At 38.7% G+C, this 19,215-nt stretch overlaps 1 protein-coding gene across 2 annotated transcripts in view; it reads right to left on the minus strand.

The window, feature by feature from the left end:
* Slc25a46 (solute carrier family 25 member 46) overlaps window positions 1-13,181 on the minus strand; it is a 30,868-nt gene extending 17,687 nt beyond the window's left edge. The window contains exons 1-5 of one of the 2 annotated variants that reach the window (XM_059246298.1): window positions 13,061-13,181; window positions 9,865-9,907; window positions 8,396-8,453; window positions 4,722-4,799; window positions 1,923-2,023 (exon numbers count right to left, since the gene is read on the minus strand). In XM_059246298.1, the coding sequence (XP_059102281.1) occupies window positions 1,923-2,023; window positions 4,722-4,799; window positions 8,396-8,453; window positions 9,865-9,907; window positions 13,061-13,070 (290 nt within the window). In that variant the 5' untranslated portion in view covers window positions 13,071-13,181. Of the gene's footprint in view, window positions 1-1,922; window positions 2,024-4,721; window positions 4,800-8,395; window positions 8,454-9,864; window positions 9,908-12,164; window positions 12,526-13,060 lie in introns of those variants that run through there. The other variant, XM_059246297.1, reaches the window with a different exon arrangement.
* Window positions 13,182-19,215: the final 6,034 nt, after the last annotated feature.

A 19,215-nucleotide genomic window follows, 5' to 3' on the forward strand; every position in this document is an offset into this window, starting at 1 on the left:
GTGGTCTACAACTCTCCTTAGCTGAATTTCACTGAGTCTCATATTCTGAATAATGTTTTATGCCACAATACTCAAAGCTATGTCTATGCTTAAATAATTTCTGTAGTCCTGATCCACAGTTCCAACCACTTTTTAGTCATGTCCCGCTGTGGTCATTTGAATGAGAATGGCCTCCACAGGCTGAAATATTTGAGGGTCAGGAAGTGTGGACTTTGGGAAGGTGTGTCACTGGGTGTGGGTTTTGAGGTTTCAAAAGCTCTTACCATTTCCAGTTAGCTTGATCTCTCTCTCACTCTCTCTACTGTGCTCGTCTCTCTCTCTCTCTCTCTCTCTCTCTCTCTCTCTCTCTCTCTCTCTCTCTCTCCTCCCTCCCTCCCTCCCTCCCTCCCTCTCTCCCTCCCCCCCCCCCCTCTCAGCTATAGCTACAGCACTGTGTCTGCCTGACTCCGGCAATGTTCTTGCCATGATGGTCATAGACTCTACTACCCTCTGGAGCTATGAGTCCCAAACTAAATGCTTTCTAAGTTGCCTTGGTCGTGTTGTCTCTTCACAGTAATATAAAAGTAACTAAAACAACTCCTGTAGGTCTGACAAAAATTTCAAACTCCATTTATTGAAAGCTAAATTCCTGGGGCTGGAGAGATGGCCCAGAGGTTGAGAGCACTGGCTGCTCTTCCAGAGGTCCTGAGTTCAATTCCCAGCAAACACATATTGGCTCACAACCATCTATCTATAATGAGATCTGGTGCCCTCTTCTGGCCTGAAAGCATACATATATATATATATATATATATATATATATATATATATATATATGCATATTAAGTATACATATATATATTACATATGTATACGTAATAAATAAATCCTAAAAATAAATCCTAAAAAAACAAAAAAAGAAGAAGAAGAAAGTTAAATTCCTTATTTCCTTTCTAACTTATTCTTACTGAATTCTCCACTTTGGTTAGCATTTCTATTTAAAAACAAAATCTCAGCTACTGCTGGCAACTCACTTCCTGATACTCCCACTTCAACCTAACAGCAGCTGCCATCGATCACACCTAGCATGTCTTCCTAACTCAGCACTTTGTGTTCTGCTCCAGAACTCAGAATGGCCCCAGTGTGGTTAAGACTAATCCATTAGCTCTCTACAAGCCAGTCTGAAGCAATACTTTCACACTACCTCTTAGGAATACCCTTGATCAGAATACATCAGGAAACAGATAAAACGTTTGGTTGCAGGCCCTCAGAGAATAAGCCATTACAAAAAGACACATCATGGAGGGAGGGAGAGGATTTGAGTTGGATATGACCTAGATACTTGTATACATATACAAAATTATCAAAGAATAAATAAAAACATGTTTAAAAAGGCATGCCCATACTTTAGCGTCTTGGCTTCTTGTCATTCCCAAGCACAGCTGCTTCTTTTTGTCACTGACTGTCTAATTCTGTGAGACCGGGTAGGCTGTCATCTTTTCTTGGAAGGAGCTCCTTTCCTTCCCGGTCAATTCTTACTCATAATTCAGACTCTATCTCAATTCTCAGTTATTTTTTTAAATATGTGCCAGTAACTCCATGTAGGTATCCCTGATATCTGAAAGTGGTTTGTTTAATGACAGCACAAATCACACAATGCATGATAATCAAATGAGCTACTTAAAGAGGTTGTTCACATCCTCCTGCTTGTCACTTAGCTGGCAGTTGCTGGCACCCAGCAGTAGGAATGAAGGCACACTTCAACAGGCACTAGGACGTGGAAGTCCCTATCACACACTCACACAGCAAGGTGTAACTAATGGAGGGGCTCTACTGTCCTCCTCTGTGCGATTTCAGACAAGTCTTCAGATTCAAGATAATGGCTTCCATACTTGATAATAATTTAATGTAACACTAATATGGGGAAAAGGCCACACATGTACCTGGGTAAAGGTGTGAATTCACTAATTATGCCTTCTGCTCCAAGTGTGACTCCCTGAACAATAAATGTACTTCCCATTCCTTTCCATAGGGCTCTTGGTCCCTAAAATAAAAACAAAAACAATAAAAATAGTTCTGTTAATGCCTAAATATAAAACATTATACTTAATTAAACTTGTCATTAAAAGTTTGCTGATATTTCCTAATAAGATTAACTAATATAAATCTTACAGAACTGTATCTAAATCTAACAGTGGTAGATTTCTACCACTTTGTTCTTGTTCCATTGAGGCACACTCTCACATAACCCAGGTTAGCCTCAAATTCTTTTTTTTTTTTTTTTTTGGTTTTTCGAGACAGGGTTTCTCCGTGTAGTTTTGGTTCCTGTCCTGGATCTGGATCTCGCTCTGTAGACTAGGCTGGCCTTGAACTCACAAAGATCTACCTGGCTCTGCCTCCCAGTGATGGGATTAAAGGCGTATGCCACCACCGCCCAGCTCAAATTCTTATATAGTACCTGAGGCTTGCCTTGAACTCTTGATCCTCCTTCCTCAACCTCCAAAGCCCCAGGATCATAGGCCTGTGCCACTACGGTAGCCTCAATTGTTAATGTCTCATGGTAGCCAAGTTTAGACCAAGAAGAATACTCCATTCAATTAAGTACTCCAAAATGACTTATTAAAAACCTCAGGTATCTCTATATTCAATTCCCTACTAGTCTATGACCTACAGGTATCTCAAATTTTATATTTCCACAACTTCACTCAATCATACCCATTAGCACCATTTCTTTTCCTTCTTTGTTGTGGTTCTTATTTCTCTTAATAACTGCTTCATGATACTTGTGTCCAAGTCATGTATTTCTCATTCTTCCTATCTAATCAACCAAAATTGTGTAAGTTATGTCAGCCTCTGATAAATCTATGTTCTTTTCTCCATCCTTACATATTACTTATATACATCTAACGCCACAAGAGTTCACTGTTTCTACAATAACAGCAGCAGTGCTACTACTAACATTTATCTATGTTATTAGTGAATGAGAAAATAAAATATCAATACTGTAAAATTAGAAGCAGCAATATAGTATGAGAAGGTGTTTCTTTTTCTTCCTAGTCCCTTAGCAGAGGCCTTTATCTTCCATTCTCTAGATACAGCTCAGCAAGTAACAGAATATCTGTGTGCATGCAAAGATGTACAATTTTTTGGTTTGTTCATTTTTAACAGATGTATCTTGAACCGTAAAAAACAACCCAGAGATCATTCCAAATCGGTACACACAGAGGTAGCATCATATTTATAAAGGCCACCTCGTGTTTTACCACATAAATGGATCATTGTTGTTTTAGTGGTATCCTCTTGCTAGATATTATAATTTCTTGGCTCATTATTATGTGCAATACCACAATATGATATCCTTGATACACATTTTTACACATTTACATAAAGATTTATATAGAAAAGTTCTTAGAAGTCAAATACACAAATTTTAAATTTTGATGCAAATAATCCATTGGTTCACAATGCCCTTGTTACTCTAAAGCATCTTCAACGGTTCTCATAGTTTTTAGGATAAAGTGTATAAACCATAGAAGGCCCTTTATGATGCTGCTCACTTCTCTGGCTCTTTTGTCTTCTTCCTCTTACCCTCAACCTCTGCTACAAGGTACTATTAACTGCATAATACCTAGTTCCCAAAGTGATAACCTCTCTTTTCCTTTTGCCTTTGAACACCAACACATGAAACCTTTACCCTCAGCATTAAGAAGCAGACTTCCTGACAGGTCAATATACAGATATGCAAGTCAGTGTCTCTTTCTCAACAGCTTTCTCACGCCATACCCTGTGATCAGTCCCAGTTGTGGTAGTCAATCTTCACTGTAAACAGATTAGAAATGTTTAACTCAGCCAGGCGGTGGTGGCGCACACCTTTAATCCCAGCACTCGGAAGCAGGCAGAGGCAGGAGGATCTCTGTGAGTTCAAGGCCAGCCTGCTTTACAGATTAAGTTCCAGGATAGGCTCCAAAAGCTACACAGAGAAACCCTGTCTCGAAAAACAAAAAAAAAAAGAAAAAGAAATGTTTAACTGAGGAGGAAGACCCACCCGTAAGATTGGCAGCATCATTTCATTACCATCAAGAGCTAAAGAATGGCCAAAAAGCTAAGCGTCAGCATTTATGTTTCTCTGCTTCCAGACTATGGACTGAATGTGGTCAGCTACCTTGAGCTCAGGCCTCCATGTCGTCACTGTCATGACAGATGACATTGTTTTAAATTTTGAGTCAAAATAACCCCTCCTTCCTAAGACGTTTCTGTCAGGCATTTTGATACAGCAATGAGAAAATGCAGGAGTATATCAGTTTTGATGATGCATCTCTCATCTATAGAATAATTAGTACTTTATCATTCTCATACTGTACCACAATCTTCTGCTGACATTTCTGTCTCCATGACTAAACTGTAACTCTCTTGATTGTATGTATAGACATTACCTTACCCGCTGCTAAATTCTTGGAACTTAGCACAGTTCTTTGCAATTTCATTGAATTAAGTTAAAATTCTGGAAAACTCAAAGGAGAATTCTTTTTTTTTTCCCCAAGACAGGGTTTCTCTGAGTAGCCCTGGATATTCTGGAACTTGCTCTGTAGATCAGGCTGGCCTTGAACTCAGAGATCCACCTGCTTCTGCCTCCCAAGTACTGGGATTAGAGATACATGCCACCACCGCCCGGCTCAAAGGAGAACTCTTACTTCAATGCTTCACAAGTTTAAATATACAGCTTTAGTAGAACAGATTCTCACCTGAGTTTTGTTGAAGCTGTACATAATGTTGATGACTGTAAATGGAGTAAGATGGTAATGCCGAGCATGGTAATTAACCTGTAAAAATATATAATATCTTTTCTGTTTTGTCATGAAATAATAAGGCCATGAAAATCTGAAGTTCAGCATAAACAACAGTTAAGTTCTAAAGTCAAACAATAAGCACCTCAAATAAACCATTCATGTTATGCATATGGTGATATAAATGCAGTATGTAGGCTAGTACCTAACCAACCTAGTGATGAAGACTATAGAGTCTCTTGCTGTTTGACAAGTGAGGTTTTTAAGCTCTGGGATTAAATCTTATACTCCTTTTCACCAAGCATTTTTTAAACTACAGCTTACAATCAATGGACAAATCATAAATCAGCCAAACGTGTCAAAATGATGGATACTGGATCATGATGTAGTATCATCACAATTTAAATATATACAAATCAATTTTACTGTTCTACAACTTCCAATGTTATTCAGGTAGTTTTTCTCTATGCATTCTTATTTTTCAGTGACATGTATAAACAGATTAATTTGTACTGATTCATATTGTCTGAATGTTATGTGGGAAAATTATTTTGCGAAGAATTGAAATTACATGATAGGACCTGCTACGATGCAGGCCACTAACTGTTGGGGGCTCCATTATCTTACCAGAGGCCTGACAAGTTGAAAATAGTTTCTTAGTTTTACTCAGGCACCATTTGCCTTTTTCATGTATTGTTAACATGCTATGAGTATAAAAATAAGGGTGAACAAAACTGCTGATTCTTAACCATGAAATGAGGCAGTAGCATCAATTGTATTTTTCTATTATATTCTTCACCATAGATACTCACAGGAAGGAAAAACAATCTTAATTTAATAGTATCCTTGGTGAAGAAGTACAAAGAATAGTTATATGAAACCCTGATCTATGAGTGCATACCACCTTCCTAAATAACATTTTGTGTGTTACATTAAAAAGACAGCTGTCATGAAGGAAAAAAATCTTTTTTTTTTTTTTTTTTTTTTTTTGGTTTTTTGAGACAGGGTTTCTCTGTGTAGCTTTGCGCCTTTCCTGAAGCTCACTCTGTAGCCCAGGCTGGCCTCGAACTCACAGAGATCCGCCTGGCTCTGCCTCCCAAGTGCTGGGATTAAAGGTGTGTGCTACCACCGCCCAGCTAGGAAAATTCTTAATGATGGATTTGCAGCCTACCTTAGGACTTTTCTTTTCTATCACAGAGCATCATTTTCCTTTCCTTTTTTAAAATACTCTGTCAAACTATTACTTTCATACAAATTATTACTCTCACACTTGGGACACACATCTTTCTCTTGAAGTACTGATACTTGAAGCTAAGGCCAATTACATGCTCAGCCTCTCAACTATATTCTCAGACCAAATGTGTACTTGAAAATTAACAAAGTGAGCTTGAGTTTTGTTGTTGTTGTTGTTGTTTGGTGTTGGTGGTATTTTTGTTTTGTTGTTATTTAAAAAAAAAAAAAGAAGAAGAAGAATATCCTCAGAGTGTTTGTTTTCAACTTTCCTCCAAGTACAAATCAGAAACACCTTAATAAGATTTAAAATGTTATTCTGGCCAAGGAACACATAGGAACTACACTTTAAAATCCTGGTGTAGGCAAGGGCTTTCTGAAAAGGACCCTAATAACTCAGGAACAGTAATAAGAATTGGCAAATGGGACAGCATGAATTAAAAATCTCCTGTTCAGCAAAGTAAACAAAGAGCCTCCAGAACATGAGCCATCTGATAGGAAACTAACTATCCAGAATATATACAGAACTAAAAAGATTAAATGCCAAAACCTCCAGTAATCCAAGCAGTAAGTAGGCAAAGGAAATACTAGTAATAGCCAAAAATAGTCAAGAAAAAGATTCAATACCATTGTATAGCCGAGAAATGTAAACCCAAACCATACTGAGATTCCATATCGACTCTATTAGAACTGCTGTCACCAAGAAAACACAAAAACAAACGCAGGTGACTGTGTGAGGAAAAAGAACTCTCCTTCAGAGCAGCCACTGTGGAACTCTCCAGAGAGAAAACTGAAATGGAGCTACTGACTGTTCACTTGTACGCTGGGATAGAGCAGAGGGATTGTACGCAGCAGACACCTCAGAAGCCTTTTTCTTGTTTCACTAGTCAGAGAAACCAACTCATGGAATCAGTATACACACACACACACACACACACACACACACACACACACACACACATTATTATTATGCAGCCGCAAAGAAAAATACATTGGAAGGAACTAGAGATCTGACTAAGCAAAGTAAGCCAGATTCAGACAAACAACATACATTTTCTCATTTGTAGAATGTAGAAGTTGTGTAAATTAAAGAAATGATAACAAAATAAAAGACATGAAAGCGGGAAGTGCACTTTTTGGAAATAAAGTGACCAGTAGAAGTTGGGAGGAAGGACAAGAAAATGGGGGGACAAGAAAAATCAAAGGACATGAATATGTCTGAAAATGTCATAATTTTGTATAATTAATACATTTTTATAAAATATAAAGCCGGGCAGTGGTGGCACATGCCTTTAATCCCAGCACTTGGGAGGCAGAACCAGGCAGATCTCTGTGAGTTCGAGGCCAACCTGGGCTACAGAGTGAGTTCCAGGAAAAGCGCAAAGCTACACAGAGAAACCCTGTCTCCAAAAACCAAAAAAGAAAAAAATAAAATAAAATACAAAAAAAAACTTAGGGGAACATATATCTCATTAAGATATTTCTTGTGAGATAACTGGTTCTTTTAATGAAGATGAATTTTGTTATGTTAGAATTCAATATTTTAGAATCTGGACATATAACTCAGTGAATCAACATCTTTCAAATAACCAATACAGGGTGATAGAAAATTATGTGTGATATAAATTATAATGTACTTGGATATATTACAAATCAATGGGAATTTTTGTTGTTTTCTTTTCAAGACAAGGTTTCTCTGTATAACCTTGGGTGACCTAGAATTTGCCCTGTACAACAGGCTGGCCTCAAACTCAGAGATCCACCTGCCTTTTCCTCCCAAGTTCTGGGATTAAAAGTGTACCCGGCTCAATGGAACTTTTTAATGTAACGGAGTTTTTAAAAAAAAAATTAGGTTGCTTCAGATTTCACACTGCACATAAGACACCACCACTTAGTGAGTTTTAGTGTAACTTCAGAAGGAACATTATCAGAAAAGAATATAAGTACTCCTATTTTCAAGGACATCATGTGTAGGAGGCTGATTATTCTTGTTTCTCTTAAAACAATACTCTATGACAGATGACTGGAGGAGCAGATGTGAGAAGCTCATTCCTATTACAACAGACATTTGGAACAAAACATAAATTTTTGTAAAGATTATTTGTTAATACCTGATGAATGCATTATTATTTTAATGAGTTAGATCAATACTACATCAGTTTTAAGTTCTGAAATGATAAATCCTGACAGAATGACCTGAATAAGCAAAACATCTTCAAAGTCCTGATAACTTTTAAGATTTCTGAAGAGTTTTAAGACTAAAATGTTAGAGAACTGAATATTATAGATTTTGGAACATTTCACATAGAATAGTGGGTATACGATTTCATGTCATTTTATCAGAATTCTGTGCTTCTAATTAGGATTAGGCTTGTCTCAGAAGTCCAAGAAATTCCATTTACCTGACATTGGCGGCGTAAAACAATGCAAGGATGGGCCAGTACATTCTCTGTAAAGAGACTATACAGAAATAATTGATATGTGCGTATATATAAAATATCTTTACACAAAATTTTATACATATAACATACATATACCTGAAGTTATTCTTATATTTTCACAATTAAGAGAATTTAATTCCTATACATCTGCAAATGATACCAACAGTAAATTCATTATAAATAAAATCTAGATCACAAACTTGTAAATATGTATTATCTATGGTACAAAGATGAAAATAGATATCTGTATGTTTGACATGAAAAATGACACATCATTTAACTTTTCTTTCAGAAAATACCCTATGAACAAAATTCTCATATGAAAAGCCATTTGTTTTTCAAGATCCTCATTCAAGAAGTTTTTCTTTTCATGTACTTAGTACTTAAGTTACAGGATTTTTAATGACCATGTTAGTTACTATTTTATGTATCAAATATTTCTTTCTAATATATTCCCCGCAAAATACTTACAGCTGTGTTTAAGCTCTAACAGTGACATATGCATTCATATATACATATATATATATAAACATTATATAAAATGGCATTAAACTTTAAGCATAAAGAATTAGGCTAAAAAAACATTAGCAGAATGGAAAATACAGATTTTATCTATGCTGAAACTAATATCCTTCAATTTTTAATGTACAAATAAGGTCATTTGATTGGTTATTTAAATTGACGAAGGCCATTCTGGTATGAAGGATAAGCAATGCACAAGTCCAATACTTATGAATCTTCATAATACCATAAATAAGACTGATGAATGTTCTTAGCTATAATGACCATTATAAGCAGTAACAAAACCAAAAAAGGAGGTTGACCACCAAATGGTAACTGAAAACAAAAATCCAGTCTCTATGCTGCAAAACTACCTGGGTACCACAGCCATGTTCAGAGAGAAGGCTCATCACATCACTTTGAGTAGGAAGATTACATTCTATTCTATTCTGATAGTCTCATGAAAGTTAAAACCATATTCATTACAAAATTACTTTGTTCATGCAATGGAATAACTAGTTCCGACCTCTACTAGAAAAAAATCAAGTTATGGATTTTTTTTTTGGGGGGGGGGTGTCTTGTTTTGGTTTTGTTGTTGTTGTGGGGTTTTTTTTTTTAATTTTTTTGTTTTTGTTTTGGTTTTGGTTTTTGGTTTTTTGAGACAGGGTTTCTCTGTGTAGCCCTGGCTGTCCTGGAACTCACTCTGTAGAGCAGGCTAGCTTGGAGCTCAGGGATCTGCCACTGCCTCCTGAGTGCTGGGATCAGAGGTATGTTGCCACCACCACCCAGTAAGTTATAGATTCTAAATAATGAAATCCTAAAATAAGTATATAATCTGCTAATAAAACCCAAAGGAAGAAATGTTAATCATTTAATATTATAATTAAAGAAAAAACTCTAAATAAAAAAATATTTAGAATGAACATTACCTTGCAAGTCCAATACCAAATCCAGCAAATCTATTCAACTGTTCTAAAATAAAAAGGATAAGATGACTTATAACCAATATTTCTATTTACTGAGACAACCAAGAATCAGAGGAACATGCTGCTGTTCATTTAAACCTCAAATTCTAATGTGGGATAGGGAGGCAATTCAAATAGTGAGTGACCCTGGTGGAGCCTGTGGCAAGTTCCACCGAATGGACGTCTTGACGGAGCAACTGTCTTTCACTCCAATGGACTGTTGCCATGAGGACTTGTAAGCTGGGACATTTCTAAGTTGTGACTGTTTTAAAAGAAAAAAAAAATCTTCCAAAGTTTAAATATTATCGTAGTCAACTCTCTAAAAAAGTGCTAAAAGCCTGTAAGGACTACGTCAAATTAGTATACAAATGGAACCTAAGCATTGCCAATTTTAATTTCTGATGACAATCACTGTAAAATTTTCTATGGATGGCCATGACTGATACACTAAGAAACCAACTGTTTGTGCTGTACAATTAGTCATCTGCTACTACTGAGGGACAATAGTTGTATGTAAAATACCTCAAAAGTGTTCATTCGAGAGTACTTAATGTTATCAGTATAGGTTAAGTACAACTACTCCCTATGATCTTAAGTTGCAAATAGTATTCAAATAGCTGTTTAATCCAGTCTATGTGGTAGGACCCTAGGTACATACGTGTTCCTGTCTATAGCACTGCTGAAAAGCTAACAGCTGAAAACTCCTATGCACATGTCAAAGTAGAAGTCTTTCTCCTGAATAAAGAATCCCAAATCCTAGGAGCGATCTAGCCAGGGGAGAGGACATTAAATAGCAGCATTCATAACAGACCATTCTCTCTTCCCTCTGTCATTTCATATAAAGCAATGACCCTTTATGATGAGAACACTCTCTTACAATAGGCCGTGTAAGCATGCATGTTCCTGGGAAAAACTACCCGCTTCACCTTGAAAGATGTACAAGCTGGAAAGCTTCTTTGGTTATACTGAAGTACTTTCTTTTGTGTGGTTATTTACATTCTCAAATACTAAAGAAAAAAATGACATGTAGGAAAGGTTTAGGAAGGCTTAATGCTGTTAATTATGTGAGGCTCTCCTTGTTGCAAAGTTTTACTCAGTCACTTGGTAACAGCTTCAAAATCAACTCGTTGTGTTAGCAAGTTTCCCCTCATTGGAACTAGCAAGATGTAATTTAAGATTAAAAAACTTCCCTGCCTAAGGTAGTAACTTTACAGCAGTGATACTTGTGGTTTGAATCACTTCATTTAGAGCCTCATTCAAAAAGGGTTTTGCAGCACTATTCTGGGACCAGTACAACACAATGAAAGAAATGAGAGACAACAGCCCAGCGCTTAATTGTATGACACTGGATGAGTGAGTCATTCATCCTCCTTCACCTCCTCAGGTGCTTACTAATAATCAGGATCTTCCAGTTCAATCAAGCACTTCTGCACTCCAAGGAAAAACTAAGGAATGAGTATCACGATTATGTATAGCATGTTTAATACGTAACGACACAATTTGTCATTCCCAGAGAATGGAGTCAGCTATTTGCATATCCAAATAAAACAGATTTGAAACGTATGTTGTCCATGCAGTTGTTGCAACTGAAGCTCTCTGACATAAAAAGTAACTGCTTACAAAGCCAAGTTATAGCAGTGTTGCCAAACTCTGTGGAGGTTTTAGGTCAGAAGACGAGAAGGGAAAACTGCCGGGAGGTATGGATTTGCGATCTAAAACCATACTCCCCTGTGGAAAGGGTAAGTGAAGAAAAATAATTATCCTACTATGCATGTTTACAATATTATACTGTTATTCATTTTATTTAGCACTCGTAAAAATTATGTCATTCGACAAGTCTTAACGAGGGATCAGAAGAAAAATGGTTAAATTTATGATTGGTAGAGCCAGGCTCCAAATCCAAATCTGCCTGGGCTAAAAGGCGTCTTTCCAAAGCACAAAGATATGAGTCCATCAACCAAATCAAGAAAATCCACCTGCCAGAGTGAATCAGACAACAGTGTATTTCTTTCCTGCTTTCAGGCCACCGGTGGTAACGCTCCTGGGCTCCTAAACACTCCTACCCACGCATCCTAGGCTATGTTGATGTCACCTAGTGTGGTGATCCCAGAGCACAAATCACGTGCCCAAGAGGCTAGCTTCAGGGCAGAGGACGAAAGGAGGGCAGAGGGTGTGGTTGCGTGTGCAAGGACCTAGGCGGGCCCTGCGCGCGCTTCCGGAGTCCGCCGGCCCACCCGCCCGGCGGGGCCCCCAGCACCCCTCACCGCTGCTCGGGCCGGGCCGCGGGCCGTCACCGCCGCCGGGAAAGGGCTCCTCCGCGGGGCCCTCGAGCGTCGTGGGCGCGGACGGCACGCCGTACGAAGGGCTCTTTTCGCCCCAGTGCAGATTGCGGCTGCCCGGGATGTCCGGGGGAGTCGTCACCCAGTGGCCCAGGTCGGTCCCGGAGCCGAAGGCGCGCGCGTGGAAGGGGCCGCCGAAAGCCGGATCGTCCCGCACGCCTCCCCGGTAGCCCAGGCCATCGAAACCTTCAGGGCGCCGCGGATGCATCTCGGACGGGCGGACGAGGACGAGAGGGGCCGGCCCACCGAGCCCAGGCCTCCACCGCGTCCCCGCCGCAGTCGCCGCGCGTCAGGAGAGTGACAACCGGAAGTCACGGCTGGAACCCGGAAGTCCGGGGAGCACGTGACGCCGCCTGTAAGCTCTGCTTCCCGCTTTGGTTGCTAAGGAGACGCGGCAGCGGTCCTAGGCTGGAAGGAGAAGATGCGATGTGTGTCCCCTGCTTTCAGGGATGCTTCGCACGATGCAGCAGCCCCCGGATGACCTCGGCCTGTTGCAACAGGCCGTCTCCCCTCACCCAGGTGCCTCACCCTTCCCATGGGACCCCCGCATGAGGGCAAGAGTATCATGAAGTCTCCCTTTGTCTTCCGCTGTATGGGCCACCAGGCACTAGCAAAGTACAAGTCAAGAAAGAATACATACTGCCCTCTACGGCACAGGAATTAAGTGTTTAACTTTTCTAAGGCCACAAGACAACTGTAAACAGTTTTCTTTTTTCTGATGTATCTAAATAACTTAGGGAACTGAGATTACAGCGTTGTCACTCAACACTCCCCCCCTACCCCGCCCCGCCATTAAGACTTCTGTTGATTCCCCCCACTACCTGTTTTCATTAGCCTCTTGGGGTCCTGAGGCTGGGTGGCTCTCAATAAATCTGATTGCGTTTTGCATGGCTTCTTCCTGAGCCTTCTTCCCAACTGAACGCTTAGAATAATCTGAGGGCGTTCAGAAGAGAACCCTGACGTATTGCCCTGAAAAGCCATGAACCTTCGTTTAAAGGGATAATCAACTTTTTGGGCAACTTGGCATTTCTTGAACTCGGTTATCTTGTGACTTAGCAAAATGTGATGAGTCTCTTGAGCTAGTATTCCTTGAGTGCTAATATTAACTCACTATTGAACATGACAAAAAAAAAAGAATCTCTTTTCCCCAACTTGCTGAAGGGAAGAACTTGGCTCTCAGGCCCTAGAGATTACTGTATATTCGATAGTGTGTTTTAAGGAGTAGGAGAGTGAGTTTCAATACAGAAATGTAGCACGTCACAATTTCACATCCTTGAAACTAGAGAATGAATTATACCTCAGGAGCCAGCTGAGGGGAAACAAAGCATGAAAGTCATTACTCACAAATAACAGCTGTATCGCACTATAATCTTCCTTGTTTAAAAAAACTGGAAGAAAATATGTGGATATTTTTATGAAGTAAATTGGAAGACTTTCTAATCCAACAGCAAACCTAAAAGCCTTTTACGGAATTGGGAAATAGTATAATTAATTTTACTGTAAATTTTAAATTTGGTAAATTAAAAACAGTTGTAGTTAACATTAAAAGATAAATGACAAACTGGGAAATGACATTTTAGAATGGCTTAGACACTACAAAGAGCTTTTGCCAATGAATGACAGTGAATCAGTATAAATATAAGCAAAGGACATGAAGAGGCTATTTTAAAATGAAACAGGTGAGTAATCACATAAATTATGTCTTCCAGCAATGAGTCATTTTACATGAACAGTCACCTTTCATCAGTTAAAATGGCAGTCTTGGCCAGGCACTCAGGAGGCTGAACAGGAGGAATGCCAGGAGTTCCCAGCCAGCCTCGATTACAGGTCGAAACCCAATCTCAGACCAAAACAAAACAATAAATGTCAGTCTTTATACAAAAATGCACATTGTTGTTCCAGGGGAAAAGAAGTATATCTCACATAAGAAGTGGTTATAAAAATATAACAATTTGTCGGGCGGTGGTTGCGCACACCTTTAAACCCAGCACTCGGGAGGCAGAGCCAGGCGGATCTCTGTGAGTTCAAGGCCAGCCTGGGCTACCAAGTGAGTTCCAGGAAAGGTGCAAAGCTACACAGAGAAACCCTGTCTCAAAAAACCAAAAAAATAAAAAAATTTAAAAAAATAACAATTTTTTTTAAGGAGAGTAGTTTGGTAATTTGTTGTCTTTTAAACTCTTAAATTTTAGGAAGTAAATATAACATCTGTGCCCTACACATGCTTAGAGCTTATATAATATGCATGTGCTTATGACATACTTGCCAACAAGAAAAACTACAGAGCTCTAAATAACAAATCATTATTAACTTACTAATCATTAATTATTAATCATTAATAGCTTAAATAATCACTAACTTACTAATAATTAAGTGAAATATCAATACAGATCATTAATTAAAATATAGATCATTTGTCTTGGGATAGATACTGTTTGGTTTTTTTGTGTGTGATTTTTTTTTTGCATGTGTATGTGGTTGGCATGTTCATGTGTGTGGACATAAGTGCACATGCATGTAGAGGTCCTAAGTGGACATTAGCTGTCTTAATCAATTGATCTCCACTTTATTTATTGAAGTATAGCTTCTTACTAAACAGGAGCTTGCCAATTGCAGTTAATCTAGCTAGCCATCTTGCCTGCCTCTACCTACTGAGTACTGAGATTGCAGGCAGCCGCCACACCTACTTGCCTTTATTTGGTTGCTGGCAATCTGAACTCCTGTCTTCACACTTACCCAGCAAGTGCTTTATCCAGGAGTCACTTGCACAACCCCCATACTGTTTTAAATAATAGGGATACAATATTAAATAAGCCAGACATATAGTTAAGGGAGACAAACAGCAGATGTACACATGCCCACACACAGTGTCAATAATGGAGCAAACATAAAGTAATGTCAAATGATACTTGGAAAAAACTGAGTGGTAATGTAGCCCTTATAGATTATTTGTTCTGGAAGATAGCCCTCTCTGAAGAACTGGCCTTTGAAGTGGGGATCAAATGAAGCAAAGGAGGAAACCACATTTAATTCCCTGGGATTAAAATTTCCAGGCCAAGGGCTGGAGAGATGGTTCAGAGGTTAAGAGCACTGACTGCTCTTCCAGAGGTCCTGAGTTCAATTCCCAGCACCCACATGGTGGCTCACAGCCATCTGTAATGAGATCTGGTTCCCTCTTCTGTGTACATAGTAAATAAATAAATCTTAAAAAAAAAAAATTTCCAGGCCAAATAAGAATGAGATTCAGGCAACAAGCTAGGTAGCAAGCTGAGCAGGCTAAAAGTGATAAAAATGAGGGTCGGCTCTAAAAGTAATCAGAAGATGTGTAATTGTATGTTGGCATTTTATTTCCTTGTTTCTTTAAAGTATTGATGGATACAATAAAAAGTAAAAGATTAATTGGAAAATAAAACAAATGAGAGTTGAAGGGAGTAGAGCCATGTCCCACAGGCAAGCTGGATTACACTGAGGTTTTCTTGAGAGTGGAGGAATGATGTGGCCTTATTTTAGAAAGATGGACCTAGTGTTTGTATGGGGCAGGAGTGAACGCTTCCTGAGTTTAGTAAGCCAGCCCAAGCTGCTGTGAAAATATGCCAGTAACTTTATCTCCAGTGATGAAGGCAATTTAAGAAAAGATTAGACTCAGGATGTTTAAAGATTATATTAAAATGGATATTAACAGGCATTAGAAACAAGCCTAAGCATTCATAATTAATAAGACGTCTCCGTGTCATTATTTTTAAAAATTTGTATTCTGCCAATCTGGAAAATCTAACCCACAGAAGTTAATCAAGATGAAGTGGGGCCAGGCGGTGGTGGTGCACACCTTTAATCCCAGCACTCAGGAGGCAGAGCCGGCAGATCTCTGTGAGTTTGAGGCCAGCCTAGTCTACAGAGTGAGTTCCAGGAGAGGCTCCAAAGCTACACAGAGAAACCCTGTCTCAAAAAAACAAAACAAAAAAAAAAAAAGATGAAGTGGGAGCTAGAGCCCAGGGCTAGATGAATTCAGTTCAGAATTCTACCAGACCTTCAAAGAAGATATAACATCAATATGTTTTTATTTCATTAATTTCTGTTCTGATTTTTACTATCTCTTGCTGTCTTCTTGGTATTAGTTTTGTTTATTATTGTGTCTCTAAATTCTTAAAGTCACATTATTAAGATTTTGCTCTTTCTGATTTTGTAATGTAAGCACTTAAGCCTATAAATTTTTCTCCTAGGACTGCTTTTAACATGTCCCAGAGATTTTGTTGTGTTATGCTTTCATTTTCATTTAGTTCCAGGAATGTTTAAATTTCTTTCTTGATTTTTGTTTGACCCAGTCAACATTTAATAATGAGTTATTTAATCTTCATGAGTTTGTGTACTCACTACAGTTTGGTTTGCTATTGATTTTAGTTTTATTCCATTATGGTCAGATGGGATACACAGAGTTATTTAAATTTTTCTGAAGTTATTTAAATTTTCTTTTAAGATTTGTGTGTCCAAGAACATTTTTTATACTTTTTTTTTTTAAGGTTTATTTATTTATTGTGTATTCAGTGTTCTGCGTGCATGTACACCTGCATGACAGAAGAGGGCACCAGATCTCATTACAGATGGTTGTGAGCCACCATGTGGTTGCTGGGAATTGAACTCAGGACCTCTGGAAGAGCAGCCAGTGTTCTTAACCTCTGAGCCATTTCTCCAGCCCCAAGAACATTTTTTAAGAGAAACTTCAATGGGCAACTGTGTAGATGGTATATTCTTTACCGTTCGAATAGAATATTCTGTAGATATCTGTTCTATTCGATGTGTGATATCATTTTTGTCTAATGTTTCTCTAAATTTTTGTACAGATGGAGCATGTGAGGTATTGGAATCACAAATTATTAATGTGTTGATGTTGTTATGCCCATGTCATGAGCCCTCCAGAGACCACCAGGAGTCTAAGTTCATATGCAAAAGCAAAGAGCCTTTATTGCAAGCTTGAGCTTGGGCTCCCCATTCGTTCCAACACAGTGGTTGGATCAGGGAGAGCCCTGAACTCAATTATGGCAGAGTTTTTAAGGAGTAAAGGATGAGAAGGTAGGGGGATTCAGGATTCAGATGAGGGTTGAACTCCTGATTGGGCAGAAGTAGGGCACAGAAGTCTTGTCAAATAGAGATTGGTACTGGTGTTGCTGCAAGGAAATTGGTGATCTATATATAAGTTATGTAAGCTATCCTTAAAGTTCTGGAGCATCTAGTACTTGTTTGTCTCAATTCTGATTGGTGCCCTGCAGGGTACAGTTTGTGGTTTTTCCTGGTTGTTGTAAGGGTGAGGCCTAGTCCCAGTACTGTTAGTCTGCCTCCTGTTATGGCTGCACTAATGTTAAGTGAGGCCTCTTCAATGTTAATCTTTATTTTTAATTTTAGTAGTATACATTTTATAAAATTGGATCCACCAGAGTGTATATATATATATATATATTACAATCATATATAATATGATTATATATAATATAGTCATATGTATAATACAATACAAATATACATATATATAATACAGTCATATATATGATTGTATTGTCTTCTTGGGTAATTGTTTCCCTATTTAGAATAAAGTATTCACTTTATCTCTTCTGATCAGTTTCATTTTGAGATGTATTCTGTCAGTATTAAGATGGCAAGCCCGCTCCCTTCCCCATCCCATTTGCTTGGAGTACTTTTTACCATCCTTCCACCTTTAGGTGGTGCCTATCCTTAAAGATAAAGCAACAGAAAGATGGATTTTGTTTCTCAATCCAATCAACTAACCAGCGTCTTTTGATTGGGGGTTGAAACTATTAATAGTAAACTTGTTATTGAAAAGTGTTTGTCTATTATAGTTACTTTACTTTTTAATGTTTTTGTTGTTGTTTGTTTGTTTGTTTGGCCTTTTTGTTTTGTTTTGAGACAGGGTTTCTCTGTGTAGCCCTGGCTGTCCTAGAACTCTATATAGATCAAGCTGGCCTCAAACTCATAAAGATCCACCTGTCTCTGCTTCCCAAGTGCTGGGATTAAAGGCTTGTGCCACCAGGACCAACGATATTTGTTAAATAAATATTAGTTATTTTTAAATTGTGGGTATGTGTATGTGTGTGAATATGTATTCGTGAGTGCAGGTTCCCAGAGAGGCCTGAGTCATTGGTTCCTTGGAGTGAGCATTACAGGTTGTTTTGACCTGGGTACAGGAAACAGAACAATGTCCTCTGTATCCGATACTCAGAACTCAATCTTAACCTCAGAGCCATCTTTTAAGTCTTTACTGTCCTGTTAAAACTTCCAGTCACATCCCACATGGGGGCACACAACTGTAATATGGAAACTGAAACAAGAGGGATACTGTGAATTACAGGCTAGTGTGTGCAGCCAAAGGAGACCCTGTCTCAAAAGAATAAACAAACGACGACAAGGACAATAGCAAAAGCCCAACTTTCAGCTGCATGTGATGGCTCACACCTGTGCTCCCAGGTGGTTGAGGCAGACTGAGAGTTGGAGGTCTGCCTGGGCTACAGAGTAACTCTGTCTCAAAAGCAAACTAACGCCGGGCGGTGGTGGCGCACGCCTTTAATCCCAGCACTCGGGAGGCAGAGCCAGGCGGATCTCTGTGAGTTCGAGGACAGCCTGGGCTACCAAGTGAGTTCCAGGAGAGGAGCAAAGCTACACAGAGAAACCCTGTCTCGGAAAAAAAAAAAAAAAAAAAAAAAAAAAAGCAAACTAACAAGGAATTGAGAGAGAGCAAGAGGAAGGTACCTGAGAGGGGTTGGTGGGGGGAAAGGAAGGGAGAGAAATGATGTAAGTATATTATATTGATATAATTAGATTGAAATTATAATTATAATTTCAAAAAGATTAAAAATTATTTAGAAAATAGAGGAGCCGGAGAGTTGGCTCAGCTTCCCTTACTGGAGATATGAATTCAAGTTCTAGTACCCACAGGGCAGCCAACAACCATCTGTAACTCCAATTCTAAGGG

This window comes from Peromyscus eremicus, chromosome 19 (assembly GCF_949786415.1).
Source record: "Peromyscus eremicus chromosome 19, PerEre_H2_v1, whole genome shotgun sequence".
Lineage (NCBI taxonomy): Eukaryota > Metazoa > Chordata > Mammalia > Rodentia > Cricetidae > Peromyscus > Peromyscus eremicus.